The sequence below is a fragment of the Coenobita brevimanus genome, chromosome 52, assembly GCF_032717465.1.
Source record: "Coenobita brevimanus isolate Jiangsu-jjx chromosome 52, ASM3271746v2, whole genome shotgun sequence".
Classification (NCBI taxonomy): Eukaryota; Metazoa; Arthropoda; class Malacostraca; order Decapoda; family Coenobitidae; genus Coenobita; species Coenobita brevimanus.
Window position 1 is genome coordinate 1,721,588 of NC_137005.1, and position 19,916 is coordinate 1,741,503.

Here is a 19,916-nt window from a genome sequence, read left to right on the forward strand (position 1 = left end):
GTGAGTAATTAGTCTCTGCTGTGTACTGTTGAGAAAGTTTATAAATTCTCGTTTTCAGAGAATCGTGCTAAGCCAACGTAAAGTAATCGTTGCTTGATGTAGCAAGACAACCATTGCCTCTGCTCTTCAATATTATTGAATATTATTATCAATTTAAATAATATTTAAGCATATATATTTCAAAATTACCGTGATAATATAAAAACCCCGTGACAATTGGCGACCTCATTCCAGGATATTAACTCCTAGCTCTAAAGCTATTCACGAGATAGTGCTCACTCATTCATATTAGGTATTTATCATTAAAGTTTATAGGCACAAGCTTACTGGTGTTTACCCCTAATTTAGCAAGTGAATTTTGCTTTATTAATCAATAGAATACTTAACTCTAGTTTATTTTTGGTAACGCCAGACAATTTTATTCGCTTCTGGGAAGTCGCCGTACCCATTGTGTTTATTATTGAGTCTTCCCAGTCATTTACATTTTTTATTTATTCTTTGCCAGTTAACTGGATAAGACTGGTCACCACTAGCTTGTGTCTGTACTCTTTACTTTTGTTTATTAGTATTCGTCGCTAAGCAGTCAGTACTCAATTTCGGTTTGCTTAATAAATTAGCGAAATGGCTACTACTGTATTTTTACAGGAAGCCAAAGAAATGGGTCTTTCGGACCCAACCGAAATTAAAGAGTATATACTCTCACGGCATAATCAGGAGCAGCAGCGCGAGAATGATGCCCGTGAAGAGCGTAAGATTCAGCGCGAATACGAGCGAGAACAGCGCGAATACGAGCGAGAACAGCGCGAACACGAGCAGAAACAACGCGAGCTCCGAGTTAGAAACGAGCGACAACAGCGCGAACACGAGCGAGAACAGCGCGAATACGAGCGTGAACAACGCGAGCGAGAACGAGAACATGAACGTGCCGAACGTGAGGCACGAGAAAAACATGAACTTGAAATGATGAAGCTCAAGCGAGATTCCTTGGCTTCAGACACGTCTGGTGCAGTTGGTCAAAGCTCCACGAGCGTTCCCCCTGCACATGTCCTGGCGACCCCACGCATCAAGCTTCCTTCATACAAGGAAAGCGAGCGAATCGAGCCGTACATAGCTCGTTTTGAGGACATGGCAGACTTATATCAACTGGATGAGGCAGCTAAGCGGCTTCAGTTTCTTAGCCTGTTTGAGGGCCCTGCCCTCGATATTCTCCACAGAATTCGTGGAGACAATCTCACATATGAGATGATGAAAGCTGCACTCATTAAGGCGTATGGTCTCACAGTAGACGACGCCAAAGTTCAGTTCATGCGAGCTCGTCTCCAAGACAAGGAGACAGCTGTTCAGTTCCTTGATCGTCTCACAGCTTACTTAAATGAGTGGATGGAGAAAGATGAAACTCCTTCCACGCGTGAGGGGATAATTGACCTTATGCTGCGTACACAGCTAGAGAGGTCGTGGCCTGCTGAGCTCATAGCACAGCTTAAGATCTGCCAGGTGAAAGATGCCAGCCAAATGGCAGAGAAGGCTGACGCATTCTTTACTGCATACGGGTATCAAGCTCGTAAGCAAAACACCTGGAGCAGAAAAGATACTGCTAAGTCTGGGAAGCCGTCTCAGACTGAATCCCAGCACCAAGGCCGTTCTCAGAGTAATGGTCAAGGTCCAAGCAAACCACAGAAGGACCAGTGGCAAAACACTCAGAAATCTGAGTGGAAGCGGTACAACAAGCACCCCAACCAGCAGCAGTTTCCCAAGCATCAGCAGCAATACAAGGACAAGTCACGTAACCCTCAGTCAGGTCAATTAGTGTATCGGAGGCAGGAGGCAAATGCAGCCTTCATTCCACAAGTACCCGGTGGTGTCATCTCTACCAGTACAGGTACTTCCCAACAGTTCGCAAGTCCCCCTCCGACCATGAACTCTCCTCAGACACCTAGTTCCCAGGGTGCCACGTTTGCTGCATCGGTTGTCTCGCAGTCTCATGAATGACTGGCTGCTACCTCCTCAGACCCTTCCACCAGCAACACTGCCTTTCTTGTTCAGCCAGGGTCTGTGGGAGGTGTTTCTGTAAATGTCCTGAGGGACAATGGTTCCTCAGGTTGCTCTGTTAAGCAGAGTTTAGTTCGGCCTGATGAGTATACAGGTCGACAGATCCAAGTTAGACTTATTGATGGATCAGTGAGATTGTTCCCTGAGGCACGTATCCAGGTGGCGTCTCCATTTTTCACTGGCTTGACAGCTGCAGTTGTCATGCCAGAACCTTTATTTGACCTCATCTTAGGCAACATACCTGGCATCAAAAATAGTTGTGCCGTAGATGTTGCTACGCAGACTTCGGCTGCTGCAATAACACGAGCCATGGCCAAGGCTCCAGATCGCGTCACTCCGTTGACCGTCGCAACGCCGCAAGATCTGATTCGTAGTCAAGATGTTGTCCAAGAGCAACAGACTGACTCGACACTTGCCTCAGTGCGCAAGAAGCTGGAGGGTAAAGTGACCAAGTATTCACGGGGAGGTCGAGCCAAGTTCCTTCGCAAACAAGGACGGCTCTACCGTGAGTCACGAACACCCGAGGGCGAGGTTCGACTGCAGTTTGTCGTTCCCGCCAAGTACCGCCCAGCAGTGTTACAATGGGGTCATTGTCCAGCCTCAGGAGGTCACCTGGGCAAAAGGAAGACCCAGGGCCGTATCCGAGCTGACTTTTTCTGGCCAGGGATGGGACGAGACATAGACAGTTTTGTCCGTTCCTGCAGTGTGTGCCAAAGTATCACCACTGATCAGGGACATGTCCTTCCTGTGCCGTTCATAACCACACCTGTAATCTCTGAGTCAGTTGAGAGACAGGGTAGTGGTGAAGTGGGTGCAGACCTGATGTCTCGCCCATTGGCACCACAGGACACAGTATGTCCAGGGCCTGTACATGCATATTATGTACCTTAAGTTAAGGGGGAAGTTGAGAGGCGACTTGAGGCTATGGAAGACCCAAGTTTGCATAAGGATTCTCAGCTTCCCGGTACTAATATATGTACCGTAAGTTAAGGGGGAAGTTGAGAGGCGACTTGAGGCTATGGAAGACCCAAGTTTGCATAAGGATTCTCAGCTTCCCGGTACTAATAGAAGTACTGTAGGTTAAGGGGGAAGTTCGAGAGAGAACTCCGCAGAGGCGACTTGAGGCTATGGAAGACCCAAGTTTGCACAAGGATTCTCAGCTTTCCAATACTAATATAAGTATTGTAGGTTAAGGGGGAAGTGAGAACTCCGCAGAGGCGACTTGAGGCTATGGAAGACCCAAGTTTGCACAAGGATTCTCAGCTTTCCGGTACTAATATAAGTATTGTATTGTAGGTTAAGGGGGAAGAGAGAACTCCGCAGAGGCGACTTGAGGCTATGGAAGACCCAAGTTTGCACAAGGATTCTCAGCTTCCCGATATTAATATAAGAACTGTAGGTTAAGGCAGAGGTTGAGGACCCGTGTGCAGTTCGAGGCTATGGAAGACCCGAGTTTGCACAAGGATTCTCAACTTGCCGACCATAATTGTGTGCTAGAATTAATGGCGACCTCGAATGTACGTCGTAGCACTGACTGCTAGGCAGAGAGAGTAATTGTAACTTAATAAGAATTTTGTCTCATTGACACTTTTGATGCTCCACCTCAATTGGTTTTGCAGGTTCAGCAATGGGTGTAGCAGTTTTGCTGTGCGGACCAGCTGATCGTCTGCCGCACGCTGCCGCCTCTTCTCCTCTGCCTTCGTCGTCACCATATTATTTACTGTGTCATTTTACACGTAGGTACAGTTACACTACAACTGTCACACCTACACCGTGTATTACATACACCACGCTACACAACAATTAGTTGTCAGTGTAAATGTAGCGAATTTTCGCTCAGTTTGACCTGAGTACAGGATTTTCACCGTCGTCACGGAGTTTTTCCCTCAAGCTTGCTTCTATTAACGTAAATACGAGGTTTTTTCGCTCACTGACGACTGCGACTTTCTCCTGTAGCAGGATAGCACACACACCACAGTGTGAATCTTGTGTGACTGAGTTAGGATTTATATATATGTATATTGAAATCTTTCTTCTGAAGGAAGAAAGATTTAATTTTCATGGGGCGTAATGTCACGAATCAATTCGCGACATTTCCTTTTTGTGAGAAGCCACGAACTATTAGTGGAAAACTCACTGTGTATCGCTCAGTTAACCGTTTCTCTCTCCATTTCGGAGTAACTTTTCAAATAATTCGTCACTTTCAAAAGTGACCGATTTAATGCACGTCACTAAGTGCGCTACTGAGCGATACAATTGTTTCTTTATCGTTCGCCTCTGCTTGCATAAACCGTTAGCCACGCCTTCTTCCGGTGGCTCGTGCTTCCTGCCCATACATTATTTGAATTCAGTCTTGTGTTTGCTGTGGCGGAGAAAGGTTCTGTGCTCAGAAGTGGAGAGGTCAGCTAGCACCCCAAGCTCCACTAGACAGTTAATCCAGTCCTCCCACCTTAGTGGTGATACATAGCATTCATCGACTGGTATTTCTTTTGTGTATTTTGTAGTTTTAAGAGCTTAGTTAAGGTGTTTTCCCTAGGCGTAAGTATTTAGCTTCTGTGTGAGTGAGCGAGTGCGTCTCATTTAATTGATTTGAAATGTAATGTTAAATTTATTTTTGTGATTAATAAATTTAACAGTTCTATTTCTTGAGCTTAATGTAGAGTAAAAAATCTTGTTTCATTTCTCCATAATTAAGCTTATTTTCCATACAGCTCCTAGCTTGCATAAACGTTTACTATTCATAACTGGTACTTAGACCAGTCTTGTTGTATTAACTTAAAATCCGTTGTGCCAGGAGTTAATGCATCAGCAAGAACCTGATGTTATTATTATTAGTATTAGTTATTTATTGTCAGGGGTGATGTAACTTTCTCCAGAGGCTAACAGTACAGTAATTCAGCAATTGTGAGTAATTAGTCTCTGCTGTGTACTGTTGAGAAAGTTTATAAATTCTCGTTTTCAGAGAATCGTGCTAAGCCAACGTAAAGTAATCGTTGCTTGATGTAGCAAGACAACCATTGCCTCTGCTCTTCAATATTATTGAATATTATTATCAATTTAAATAATATTTAAGCATATATATTTCAAAATTACCGTGATAATATAAAAACCCCGTGACAACTTCATTTGAGTGTGGCCTACTGTTCTTTTGAGGTCACCAACACTCCCAGTCTCTTTACATGCACAGCATCAACAGTCACTTCATTTGAGTGTGGCCTACCAGTTCTTTTGAGGTCACCAACGCTGCCAGTCTCCTTAAACTTCTCATACCAACCCTTGATACTCTTAACATCTGGTGGATCTCATCCATACTCATTTTTGAATTTTCGTTGAACTGTAACTGGCAATTTTGTTTCGTGATACCACAAAACACACTGCGCTTTCTCCTTCATAGATGTCATTTTTATACTAATGACTGCAGTGCCACCTGTAGGGGAGAAAATGTCTGTAAAATATGTCAGAAAAAATTCTATGAATTCATCTACACAGTGCTGCAACATTCATGTTTCTATCTAGAATGGTCTTTGAGATATGATTTTTCATAATCAGGGAAAGACTTTATGCTCACCATGTATTTTGCAGATGTACTCTTTTTATGGTCAAAGAATTCCAGCAGGGCTGGAATATCATCATCAGACACCAGCATTGTGGGGTCCATCACAGTCTACTCCAAAAAAAATAAATAGATAAAAATAAAAAATAATGATAAATATACTGTTCAGTGGTGAAGAAAAAGCAAATGAGTGAAAAGTTTGCTAGCCTCGCCCCAGGGGCGCCTGGTGATAAGCTGCCTGCCCACTATGCTCCCTCACTCCCCTCCTCCTCCTACAGCCAGCAGAGACGTATTACTGTGCATGTATGTCCTCTTGCCTTCGTTTTTCATCCATTTTCATTGATTTATGCATATTTAGGCTTATTCCTTGATACTTTATTTTTCTGAAAATATGCTGCCCCACACAGTGGTATAATTGATAAGTTGCCTGCCCATAAGGAGTTAATACACATGATGATCTGGATATTTGCAGGAAGCAGAGAAGGTGTACTATGTGATGTCTAAGAAGTTTAGCCAGGTGCTGGATGTGTGGGTAAAGGCTGGAATTTATTTCTTCAGCCACATGAAGGTAGAGGAAGGACGCCGTTACATGGAGCGTGCCCTCCTCTCTCTCAACAAAAAACATCGTGAGTAGAACTGTTGAAACACAGTCTTGAAAATTTGAGATTGTGAGTTTCTGTCGTAATTTCTTGTATTATGTGGTGTTATTATAGATTGCCCACCATCCACTCAAGGTAACTATTCAGGGGTGACTATTCACTCATCCTTGAGTGGCATTTTGTGAAAAATACATTCCAACCACCCCACAGACTTAGACATCTGGTTGGAGTGCTTAACCCACTAGACCCCCAGTTGTCCAGTTGTTGTTTTTCAGTACTATCCAGTGTAGTGAATGATCCATTAAAAGTTCATTGCTGTTGCCTGATTGCATATTACTGAATAAGTTCTGCTTTTGCCACATCAACACCTGCTTCCTTCTACTATTCAACATTTCATGACCTGTTGAATGTGGAGGTGGCAGATGTGCATGAAATACACTTGTCCTCCTGTATCTGTAGGTGGATGATGTACGATTTTCTCTTTGTTAGCACTTGCTTCCTTAATAACATTTAAGTTTTGCTGTATACATAGATTTCCCAGTGAATATGATGTACATGGACATATTTTAGCGTCTTAGCACATTACATAATCGATAGAATGGTGAATAAAAGAATCATAATATTTAGTACCTCAGCACTGAAGTATAGCTGTTCTCTCAGCAGCTTCCACACCAGATTTGAATTGAGTCTTTTCTGCTTATAGTAGGGACAGTACTAGTACTTTTCCAAATTGCTGAAAAGTTTTGTAAATATAGTTGACAGGTTTATTGCAAAATCTTTGAGGTCCCAAGATTTAAATAAATAGTGAATGGTTGTATGCCCATTGCCCTGGGAATATCCCCCCCCCTCCCTTTTTTTATAATGGAAAATAGAGTTATCATTATTTTATATCTTGTACTTGCCTGTACACCAGGAAACCTTTTGCCATGCTGGGTGGTAACCATATGACCAAATTATGGCACCTGGTGGTTTAGTGGGTAATTACAGCACTCCAGTCGCATTGAGTCAGTACAGGTTTAATGCCACTCAGGGATGAGTCAGGGTGGTCACTGTCATCTTAAATGTCAGGACCAACTTGCCTAGCCCCGCTCTTGTTTCTTTGCTCCTCATGGGGCAACACTGGATTAGATGAAATTAATGAATTGAGGCGTCTAGAGCCAAAGGGGCATCCCCACCAATATACTAGTTTTGAGTTAGGTAGGGGAGACAACAGGCTTAACCCTCTTCTCAGTGACAGCACTGGTTGCCATACAAGATTCGGCCTTCTGGACAGTGGTAGAGGGGCTCAAAGTCACGTGGTTTTGTCCATGCTGCCGGGCGAACAAATCAGAGCAGGCAGGCATCTAAGCCACACAGCCCAAACCAATTAGCATTCTCACTCTCTGCCACTCCCCCAGAGCAGCCAATCAGCAAGCGTGTGGCCTGCCCGGTGTGCTGGTGAGACTTCCCTCCCGTATTAACTGAGGTGTCTAATTATTACGTATTGGATTTTTACCCCATTTATCGTAGATTATTGGTGACAAGATGAGCTGTTGTTATTGGGGTTGAAGGGGGGGTGACAAGATGAGTTCATCACATAGTTACAGTGAGGAGGTGGTGCCTATAACCTCTCGTAAGTGTCAGAAGTGTGTGGAGAAGTGGAAAAAGGTAGAAAGGAAGAGGAAAAGAGAGTGGTGAGGGGAGACAGCGGGAGGGGGCGTGGCACCGAGGAGGCAGAGTTGGATGTCGTTCTCTTAGATGACGACCCCACCATTTAACCCCCCACTACCCCTTCTCAATTTACTTAAGCACTACACTACTTTTTTTTTTTTTTAGTGTTATTATTTCAATCTATTATGGTAGAGGAAAAATAATAACTGCATTGATTTCAGATTTAGTTGTCAAAAACGTGAAATTACAGTAATAATCATTCGTTTATTAATATTAAGTGAACTGGAATCTTCAGTTAATAAATTTTTGTACATTAATACATTCGTTGATGTTTTTTCTGCCATGTTTTTAAATCCCTACAATATGTTATTATGCCCATTTATAAATTGGGGGTTTGGTTTACTGCCTATTTTGTGGTTACGGTTATTACTGTTTTGTTTTTTTGGCTGTACATGTAGAGCATAGGCGCTGATGATCATTTAGATGTATAAAAGGTCTGTTTATTGCCTTCTGGTTATGACGTTGCCATAAACACAACTTTAAAGCGTCATAACTCAAAAGTACATTTTGGCGCCGATGCCCCTTTGGTTCTAGACGCCTCAATTGTACTTTGATCTTGGGTACAGGTGTACCCCAGTTTAACGATGCAATTGGTTAGGTAAAAACCCATCGTTTGGGGGGTATTGTGTATCGGGGTAGTTTTAACATGTAAAGTAATGGGATGCTTTTTTCAGCCATGGGTTCCCCCCCAGCCAAATCCAAAACCCACCCAAATGAGCCAAAAAACAAGTTTAAAGCCAACTTCAGTGGCCTAACAGCTGTAAAGGAAGCTGACCTAAGCATACCACCCGTAAATAACTCACTGAAACCAACAAATACAGTCTGAAAATCATACAAAATAGGTTAGAAAATATAAAACACCTCTCATCACTTCTTGTAAGTCCATGTCTGGTCCTGGTCGTCATCTTTGCTATCCCCCCCGAGGCTAGGGGACATGTGATGCTCCGTAGCACTCACTCAACCTCCTCAGACTCCATCTCCGGGGAAGGGTCAGAGGGGATGGGGGAAGCCTGGCGAGGTGGGGTGATTGTAGCGGGAGACTGATGCACTGGCTCTGGGGTTGGTGATGGGGTGCGATGCGGTGGCTCAGGCAGTGGCGATGGGGTGCGATGCGATGGCGCTGGGGGTGACGATGAAGTGCGATGCGATGACAGAGGAGGTGGTGAGGGAGACAGCTGCGATGACCGGTGAGGTGGCGAGGGAGACCGCTGCGATGACCGGTGAGGTGGCGAGGGAGACCGCTGCGATGTCTGATGAGGTAGCAATGGAGGCAGACACGAAGGCCTACATTGTGCCGAGGGAGACAGAGGCAGTGGCCGAAGTGGTTTGGGAGATGGAGGCTGGGTCGAGGAAGGCAGCAATGGAGTGGAGGAGTGCCACTGTGGAGACACAGGTGACACAGGAGACGGGGATCAGCTGGAGGTTAGGTCCAGCACTTGGGGCTGAGTGTGTCCTCGGCGGGAGGAGGCCCTGAGTGTATCTCTGCTGGTCGATGGCGGGGAAGATGCTCTGCTGGTTGAAGGCAGGGGAGCTGCTCTGCTGGTTGAGGGCTTGGGAGATACTCTGTGAGTCGATGGTGTGGTGGGGGCCTTTTTGAAAAAGGCATTGATTGTAGTCTGCCTGGTCGCCCTCTTTTTTTTCTCCAGCATCATCCTGTACACCTTCATCCCTTCCTCCAGCCGATCAGCTGCGTCTCTGCCTTGTCCCTGGAAAGTTTCTTTTTTTTTTTTTCTTTTTTCTTTTCTTTTTTTTAACAACAGAGGAAGGAAAAATGAATTAAAAAAAAAAAAAAAAAAAAAATCCTTACACCAGATTACTGGTGTCCTCCATTCATAAAATATCTGTAACAGTTGGACTTGAAGAGCTGTAGGTTGAAATTTGGAGGGAAATAACTCTGGGGAAGCAAATTCCAGAGTGATGTAGTTTAGGGAATGAATGAATTCTGATAGGCAGAAGTTCTGCAATATGCCTGAGTGACGTTCCAGTCATGAGCGCTACCAGATGCCCATGTAGCACGAAGGAAGTGCAATGATTTCATCCAGCTTGGTCATATTGAGGGCTCACACCTCAGGGACATCCTCCTCCTCCTCCTCCTGTGTCTCCTAGAGCACCCTCTGAATTGGCATATTGAAGAGCTCTGCACTTCTGAGCTCCTCCATGTGGCTTTCCAGGACCTACTCCTTGTCGACCTCCCTGAAGCCCACCATGTGCAACAGTTCAACAATATCCTGCTGCACATGCTGCACCGGCGGAGCTTTCACACCCTCAGGAAACCCTGTGAAGGAGTGTTACGCACTCCAGCCACAGTTTCTGCCACACCTTGTATAGTGGGCTGGCAAACTTCCGCCACGCTGTAGTGATGTTCTCTATAGCATGGCGTCTATTGTACCCTTTCCAGAACGTTTGCACTGTCGTCGTCTTGTCACTGTCACAGGCCCTCACCAACTGCTGCATAGTGCAGCGGAGGTAATACGCCTTAAACATTGCAATCATCCCTTGGTCCATGGGGTGCACCAACAATGTGGTGTTGGGGGGCAGGAACACCACTTCAATATTGCTTGCCCACTCCTTCATCGTGGGAGGGTGGCTAGGCGCATTGTCTACCACCACGAGAAATCTGTACGCCAAATTCTCCCTGGAGGCATACCTCTCGAGAGCATGAGAGAGGTAGGAGTGAAAATAGGATGAACAGATGTTGGAAATCAGCCAGGCCTTCTTGTTAGACTTCCAAATCACTCCTAAATTTTCCTTCATATACCCCACCAAAGCCTTGGGGTTCTTGGAGTGATAGACAAGGAGCAGCTTCAACTTGAGGTCACCCTCAGTGTTGTCCCCCAGCAGCAATGTCAGCTGGTCCTCCGAGGCCTTGAACTTTGGCGTAGACTTTTCCTCTGTTGCAAGGAATGTCTTTGAGGACATTCTCTTCCAAAGGAGCCCAGTCTCGTTAAAATTTAACACCTGCTTGACACTGTAGCCACCCTCCACGATGATGCATTTCAGCTCGTCAGGAAATGATGCTGCCGCCATCATATCCGCACTCGCTGCCTCACCATACATCTTCACATGGTGCAGATTAGCGCGCCTCTTGAAGCAGTCAGACTATCCATGGCTAGCCTTAAATGTCTCAGTATCATCAATATTCCGCTTCACTTTAATTTCATCCCATAGTGAGAGAGCCTTGGTGCAAATAATCGCCAGACTCATGGGTACCTTCCTCCTGTTCTGGTCCTCCACCCACATGCAGAGCATCCACTCCAGCTCCTCCATCATAGGCTGTCTCTGGCAGGTTATGTGGGAGGCGGATGAGGTTGCAAACTCCCCAGCGGCAGCCTTAATGGCCACCCTCTTCTTGATAATGGTGGAGACAGTCAACTGGGCCACATGGAGAGCCGAAGTGATTGCACACGCACCCTCGCCTTTGTCGTGGTGCTTAAGAATATCTAGTTTCACTTCCAGAGACACAGTTTTACGAACACACTTTGCAGGAACATCACCAGCACCAACACTAGCAGGCCGCATACCACCTCGAATAAGGTCTCCGCTAGGCCCACCACATGCAACGCCCTTACCAGACATGATCACACATATTTATTGCAAAAATCACACCAAATCGCATTCCACACACAATTACTATCACTGCTTTACTCATGGAACTGCTTGTGCTCAGTTACGATGCACTACCATAACGACTTGTGTAACATTGCTGATGCAACACGATGTGGGATGGGCAATAGTTCCTCACTCAGAGATGGCCAGTGTGAGAAGAATGATACGGATGAGCACGGGGTAAGCGATGGCTATGGGGGCTGCGTGAACGTTTCTGCGCATCCTGGGAGGCGGGTGAGCTCAGCTGGCCACGAGCACGAGCATGATTCAGAATTTTGGCCTATTGCCTGTGGATGCAACCTCGGAGGGCCCATCATTAAACTCGGGGCGCGACCATCACCCTGCAGGATATAGTGGTATTTGTATCCCCATCTCTAAGCCGGGGTATCGCATCTAGGGGTATCGTATATCGAGGTATACCTGTGTTATGAAGAAAATCATCATATGCTGGGGAGAGGGGGAGGTAAAGGGTATTGTCACTGATGTTCTGACACAAGCATGCCTTTGTTCTACATCATGAACCTTATTTTCTAGATGTGGAGCTCATTAACCGGTTTGGCCAACTGGAGTTTCGCTTTGGTGAGGCAGAGAGAGGCAGAACTATGTTTGAGAGTCTCTTGAGCAGCTACCCCAAACGCATTGATGTCTGGAGCGTGTATGTGGACTTACTGGCCAAGCATGGTGACTATGAGGGAGCCAGGTAATATTAGTTGGCACTTTTGGTTTTGTATCAGTAATTATGGCCAGAGAATTGGTATTTGATTTCTCCATATTCAGGTTTATTTGTTAAATGGCAATATCTGAGTTCTACTTACAGTCATCCCTAATTATTTGCAGGAATACGATTGGTAGGTAGGGGCACTCACCATCCACTCACTGTATGTAGTGCTGCTCTTGGGTGACTCTCCTTTTCTCTCTTCCTTCCTTTTTTCCATCCGTCCTCTTCTGTCTTTCTTTCCTTCATTCTGTCCTCTTCCAGATGCTTACAGGCGACTCTATACTCCCTCTTCTGTCTTTTATTCCTTCATTCCTTCTTCTTCCTTCTGCCTGTGGGCAACTCCACACTGAGTGACAAGCCAGATGGTTTCCTGTACACCGGGAAACCATTTACTACTCTGGGTGGTAACCATATAACCAAATTATGGCACCTGGTGGTTTAGTGGGTAATTAAGGCACTCCAGTTGGATTGAGCCTGTGCAGGTTTCCATATCCAGGGGGTGGTTGGGGTTTGTTGCTCACGTAATGCCACTCAGGGATGAGTAAGGCTGGTCACTCTCATCTTGAATGTCAAGCCCAATTTGCCTAGCCCTTGGCTTCTGCACTCCTCATGGGGCAACACAGGATTAGATGATGATGATGATGATGGTTAGGTTACCAAAAAGCTGTAAATGGCTAAAACCTTGAATACTCTTCATGGATTAGGAACATACCCCTCATGGGGTACAATTTTCATTTGCTGTATAGAGTAATAGTAAATGTATGGAATGGTCACGAGATTGTGTAATGTTAAGTTGTATGTGAAATTCTTTGGCTTTCTCAGTTAGTACAGTAAAAGTCCTATAATCCGAATGGCAGGGGGACTGAGGGTCATTCGGACTATTAATTTTTTCGGACTACTGGAAGGGACTTCTAAAAACATTAGAAACACAGTATGTAAATTCACAATCACTAATTCTGCCCAGGGGTGCCCTTTTCCTACCCCTGTATGCCCATGGAAGAGGAGAGGGGGGGAGGAAACGAACTCCACCCGCCTGTACCCCAGCTCCTAACCCTCCCCCATATCCCAACCCAAGCTGCCACCCCACCCATCATTCGTAACTGTTAGTTACATCTCAAGCTGATTTCATGCATAACTCTCTTGGTCCCACTACGGTACTAATACGAACATAAAACACTAGGATATGTTAAAAGTCTAAAATGTAACCATCAACACGGTGCAGCAAGAAATTAATGCATTATGACGTTGACAGTAAAACTAAAATGTTACCAACAGCCACATCAGGCCTATGTGTTGGGTGCACTGCTTTGGAAACACACACACACACACACACACACACACACACACACACACACACTCACAGAGGTATGCATGCAAGCACCCAACACATGGCCATTGTTAACATTTTTGTTTTGCTGTCGTTATAATGCGTTCATTTCTTGCAGCCGCATGTTCATAGTTATATTATATACTTTTTAACTTATCCTAGTGTTTTGTTTGTGTATTAGTAATGTGATTATGAGTGTAACGTATTAGCTTTAGATGTAACTGCCAGTTAAGAATAACTAGTGGGGGGTTGGGTGGGGTAGGGGTATGGGGGAAGGTTGGGAGCAGTTAGAGGAGGGTGGAGCACATTTTGTCCTCCCCTTCTGTTTTCCTTGGGCACGTAGGGGTACAAAGGGAACACCCCTGAGCAGAAAATAGTGATTGTGAGTGTACGTGATCATTAAATAAACACTGAAGATGATATGGGTTATAGTTTTACTCACTGGAAATGCATAGAAGTGTTGATGAATAGTTGCAGGCAGGTACATACAAGTCCAAGAGCAAGTCCAAGCCAGATAAATTCTTAAATAAAGCCCAGAAATAATCGAAGAGACAAAAAAATTAGAAAAATTTTGAATTGACTCATTTGGAGTATTGGGATTTTTTGGATTGGCCAGATTAGAGGACTTTTATTGTATAGGTCCAGAAATAGCAGTTCCTTCATTCCTACAATGTTTAAACCATTCCTATAGCAATTGATCAGTGGTGTCACATTTATGTTCATATAAATTTTTTCCTGTTTGTCATTGATTTAGTATTTGCAACATAAAATTTCAATATTTTTTCTTCCTGTTTCTTCAGTTCATACACATAGTTCCAATCTCATATTTGTCTTGTAGCTTCCTTACTGCAGAACCTCTGTCCAGCTTCGTAAGAATTTCCACTTTTACTTTGATGTTTAGTGCTTTAATATTTCTTTCTTATAATGGCAGTCACCGTCATCATTTGCATACATCTTTGAAGACATTTCCAGAGTTTAAGTGTGCAACTTTAGCATGACAAAATGGTGATGTTTTGTTCACAGTGACAGAACAAAGAATGTTGAAATAACCCACTGACATGCGTCAAGTAAGGCCAGTCTAGCCAAGCTCGTGAGCTAGCTTGGATGTGTGACTTGTTCTGTAGCCAAGTTCTTGAGCTAGCTTAGGCAAGTGATTGTTCCATGATAGCTCTGTAGCTTTTCTAAAGAAATAGTCAGTATGACAATCCCAACACTTTGTAAATATAGTGGCCCATCATCACTCACTCATTGTAGGGATGCCTTATGGCCACTACACTGAGTGACAACCCAAGTGGTTTCCTGTACCCTGGAAGCCATTTACTATGTTGGGTGGTAACCATATAACCGGGGTTTTTGGTCAGGTTAAGTGTCCCCCAGATTCCCACATCTAAAATCACTCAATCATGGCAAATGTTTCAGAGAGCCTCGGAGGGCCCAATACTTGCCCAGGGCCCCAACCAAATGGACAGACTCGCATGGCCATCGATTGTGACAAGTGCGAATGAGGAGAGCAAGAGTGTGGAAGTTTTGAATGTGTTTAAGAGTATGAGATATGCCATGATGGCATTGTGTGAAACAAAGATGAAAGGATGTGAAGTGGAGGAGTGGGAGAGTGTGAAATGCGTAAGGTCGGGCATGAGTGGTCGAGGTAGATGCAAGGAAGGAGTGGCTTTGTTGATGAATGAGGTGTGGCAGAGTGGAATGAGAGATTACAAATGTGTCAGGTCGAGATGTATGTATGTCTAATTCAAGTTTAAGAAGGTGAAAATGATTGATTGTAGCATAGGAACTGTGTGTTGACAGGAGTGAGAGAGAGAAAGCCAGGTTTTTGAATGAGCTGGATGAAGCAGTGTGAGAAATGCCCAGGAGCTATAAAGTGATGTTAATGGGCGGAGTAGGCACTGGTCCTGTGAATGATATAATGGGAAATAATAGAGTACCAAGAGAGCATGATAATGGGAAGTGACTGAAGGATATGTGTCAGGAAAGGGGGTTGTGCATTTGTAACTCCTATTTCAAACATAAAGATGCACAAAAATATACCTGGTATAGAGGGAACAGGGATCATGTTGAAAGGAGCATGAATGGTTATGTGCAGGTAGAGAGGTCGATGCTGGTGCTGATAACCTGGTGAAAGGATGTTGTAGAGATCTGTGGTATGCAAGATCAAGCTGAGAGGAGTGAGGTGGACCACGAGAGAGAAGAGCAGTTAGGGAGAAAGACTGAAAGCTGAGGATCAGAGAAATGGCAAATGATTACAGGACCAAAGTAGGGGAGGAGTTAGAATCAGTGAATTGCAATGAAATGGATCTGGACAGCCTGTGGAATGCATTTAGGGATTGCATAGATAGGAATGCTAAAGCAGTGTGCAGTGTGGCAAGAGTAACAACAAAGAAGAAAGGTATGGCATGGTGGAATGAAGAGATAAAGAGAGCAGTGGAGGAAAAGAGGAAGAAGTGGCTAGAGTGGTTACTGGACAGGGGTTCAGCTGAAATACGAATTGAATATACTGAGAGCAAGAAGCACGTAAAGAGGCTAATGTAGAGAAAAAAGGAGGAGGTTAATGATGATCTAAAAAGAATAATGAATGCAAATTTCTCTGAAAATAGGAAGTTATTTTGGAAATGTAGAAGTGACAGCGGAAAGAAATGTGAAAGTGTGAAGTATATAAATGGTAAATTATTAACCCATGGGAATGAAGTACGGACCAGATGGAGAGAGTATTTTGAAAGCCTGATGAAAGGGAATGGAGAAAGCAGAGCGACTGTAAACATGATTGGTTTTGGAGGTGTGCAGAGAAGGAATGCAGTGCCTTGAAAAGTGACTCTTGCACAGGTGAAGAATGCTGTGAAGCGGCTGAAAAATGGGAAAGCAGCTGGGGTTGATGTATGCAGAGATTATTAAGTGTAGTGGAGAGAGTGGAATGATGTGCTTGTTGGAGATATGTAAGAAGGCATGGATGAGTGATACTGTGCCATCAGAGTGGAAAAAGGCTGTGATTGCACTCCTGTACAAAAATGAAGGTGAGCGAAGGGAGTGCAGGAATTATCGTTGTATAAGTTTATTGAGTGTGGTAAGGAAGGTATATGGAAGAATTATTATAGAGCAAGAGAGATATCAGAAATCCTAGTGAGTGATGAACAGGGTGGCTTTAGGAGTGGCAGAGGATGTGAAGCTCAAATATTTGCAGTTAGACAGATAATAGAGACGGCTTGTGAGAAGAAATATAAGGTGTTTATGGCATTTATGAATCTGGAAAAAGCATACAACGAAGTGGACAGAGAAGGATTGTGGAAGGTTTTGTGCATGTATGGTGGAGATGGTAAGCTGCTAGATCCTGTCAAGAGTTTTTATGATGGTAGTGAGGCTTGTGTAAGGGTAAATGGGGATCTAAGTGAATGGTTCACTATCAGTGTGAGTGTGCAACAAGGTTGTGTGATGTCCCCATGGTTGTTCAATACTTATATGCATGGGGGGATGAGAGAAGTAAAAGCATGAGTAATGGAGAGATGGATGGCATTGGTAATGAATGGTGATAGGTGGAATATCTCAAATTTGTTGTATGCTGATGATGCAGTACTGCATGCAAATACCGGACAGGAACTTGGTAGACTGTTGTACAGTTTTGCTGATGTCTGTGAGTGTCATGCCTTGAGAATAAATGTAGAAAAGAGTAAAGTGATTGTTATTGAGAGAGAAGATGGCTCCCAGTGCAATGTTACAATGAATGGAGAGAGACTGGACTTGGTAAGAGAGTTCAAATACCTTGGTATAGTGACAGAAAAGAGAGGAAAATGTGCAAAAGAAGTGGAAAGTAGAGTGACATAAGGAAGGAAAGTAGCTGGTGCAATGAAGGCCTTGATAAATATCCTTTAGTCATTTCCCAGTATCATTTTCTCCTGGTACTCCATAACAATGCATTATGTCATCCTCAGTACCAGTGCCTACTCTTCCATTCATATCCCCCATTACGATCACTTTATAGCTCCTGGGCATTTCTTCCACTGCTTCATCCAGCTTATCCCCAAAACTGTCTTTTTCTCTCTCACTCCTGTCCTCACGTGGTGGATGTGCTACAATTACTGCCACTTTCACCTTCTCAAACTTGAACTTGACATACATACACCTCGAGGTGACACATCTGTAGAGAGGCAGCCTGCAGTCCTGATGGACCCAGGTTCGAATCCTTGCTGGGGCAGGGAACAGTTTAAGGATTTGAATTCCATAAAAGTAGACTTTCCTGATCTACCAGATGACCCGCCGACACGTCATAAAAGTACCCCCGCTAATACCAATACACTAGTCCTGTATGAGACAGCCCTAGCATGTATTTAATATGGACGGTGGGTGTTAGCGCCGAAGTGGTGACATATAGAGAGATGTATGGTATGTAGGAGGACTACTGGGCCTTGAGAGCAGGCTGTGAAGCCTATGCCCAGAGTCGGACACACACACACACAAAAAAAAAAAAAAAAAAAAAAACTCTGCCACACCTCATTCATCAACAAAGCAACTCCTTCCTTGCATCTTCCTCGCCCATTCATTCTCGATCTTACACATTTCACACCTCCCACTCCTCCACTTCACACCCTTTCATCCTCGTTTCACTTGGGTTTTAGGAATTGCACTGTAGTAGTAGAGTACTATTCATACTGAATCATGATTGGTGTGATTCATGAAGAGTGATCATGGAAATTCTGGATCATGTTGATCAGCTATTTTAATACAGTAAAAGTCCTCTAATCTGGCCACCAATAATCCAAAAATCCCAATACTCCAAATTTGTCATATCAAAATTTTTCTAATTTTTCTGGTCTTTTTTCAAAATTTTCTGGGCTTTATCTAAGGATATATCTGGCATGGACTTGCTCTTGGACTTGTATGTATCTGCCTGCAATTGTTCATCAACACTTCTATACATTTCCAGTGAGTATCACTCACTCATTTTAAGTTTTTATTTAATGATCATGTGCACTCACGATCACTAATTTCTGCTCAGGGGTGCCCCCTTCCTACCCCTGTATACACAGGGAAGATGGGAGGGGGGGTCTGACAAAACGAGCTCCACCCGCCTCTACCCTAGCTCCCAGCCCTCCCCCATACCCCTACCCCACCCAACCCCCCACTCATTCTTAACTGGCAGTTACATCTCATGCTAACCTTGTACTTTACACTCATAGTCACATTAGTAATACACAAACATAAAACACTAAGATATGTAAAAAGTATATAATATAACTAAGAACACGCTGTAGCAAGAAATTAATGGATTATAACGTCAGTAAAACAAAAACATTAACAACAGCCATCCTAGGCCTCATGCATTGGGTGCTTGCATGCGTGCATGCTTGTGTCTGTGTTTTTCGATGTGTGTGTGTGTGTGTGTGTGTGTGTGTTTGCCAAGCAGTGCACCCGGCACATGAGGTCTGAGGTGGCCGTTGTTTACGTTTTCATTTTACTGTCAACATCGTAATGCATTAATTTATTGCTGCAGCATATTGATAGATGGTGGTGACCATCATCCACTCACTTGAAGTAGTGCTGCCTAGTGCCTACTTCTTCCTTAGCCTTTATCATTCTTTTTCTGTGCCTGCCTTCCTCTCGTCCTATTTCTCCCATCTTTCTTGTCACTTCTTCTTGCTTTTCTTTCCTGCACAGGTGGCTTTACATTGAGTGACAAGTCAAATGGTTTCCTGTAAGCCAAGAAACCATTTACAACGCTGGGTGGTAACCATATGACCAAACCATACGTGCTCCCTATGTGTCAACAAGTGGGTTGGTGGACGGTTAGTGTCCCTCCCCGTAAAACAAATAACTCAAAGTCAGATGGCCATCCTTTACGGGATTATGGCGTCTGGCAATAGATAGATAGATAGATAGCATGTTGATAGTTATATAATATACTTTTAACATATCCCAGTGTTATATGTTTGTATTAGTAGTGGGACCAAGAGTGTTAAGCATAAAATCAGCTTGAAATGTAACTGCCAGTTAAGAATGACGGGTTTGGTGGGGGCTCGGGTAGTGGTATGGGGGAGGGTCTGGAGCTGGTATAGAGGCAGGTGGAGCTTGTTTTGTCCCCCTCTCCCCTCTGCCCTGGGTAAACAGGGGTAGGAAGGGGGTACCCCTGGGCAGAAATTAGTGGTCATGAGTGTGCATGTCTAATGTTTTCATAGGTCCCTCCCAATAATCCAAAAAAAAAAAAACAATTGTCCGAAAGACCCTCAGTCCCCTGCCATTCGGATTACAGGACTTTTACTGTACATAGATGTAGATTGAATTTGCATGAAAATGAATGGCATGAAAATGAAAAGTCAAGAGTAAGAGCAGCGGATATGGGACTGTTGAGAAATG

The 19,916-nt window shown here is 44.1% G+C and overlaps 1 protein-coding gene across 1 annotated transcript in view; it reads left to right on the forward strand.

Annotated features, from left to right (window-relative positions):
- Positions 1-19,916, forward strand: part of Rrp5 (Ribosomal RNA Processing 5) — a 75,477-nt gene that overhangs the window by 52,938 nt on the left and 2,623 nt on the right. The window contains exons 13-14 of the mRNA XM_080272938.1: positions 6,075-6,228; positions 12,052-12,217. Of these exons, the coding sequence (XP_080129064.1) occupies positions 6,075-6,228; positions 12,052-12,217 (320 nt within the window). The remainder of the gene's footprint in view (positions 1-6,074; positions 6,229-12,051; positions 12,218-19,916) is intronic.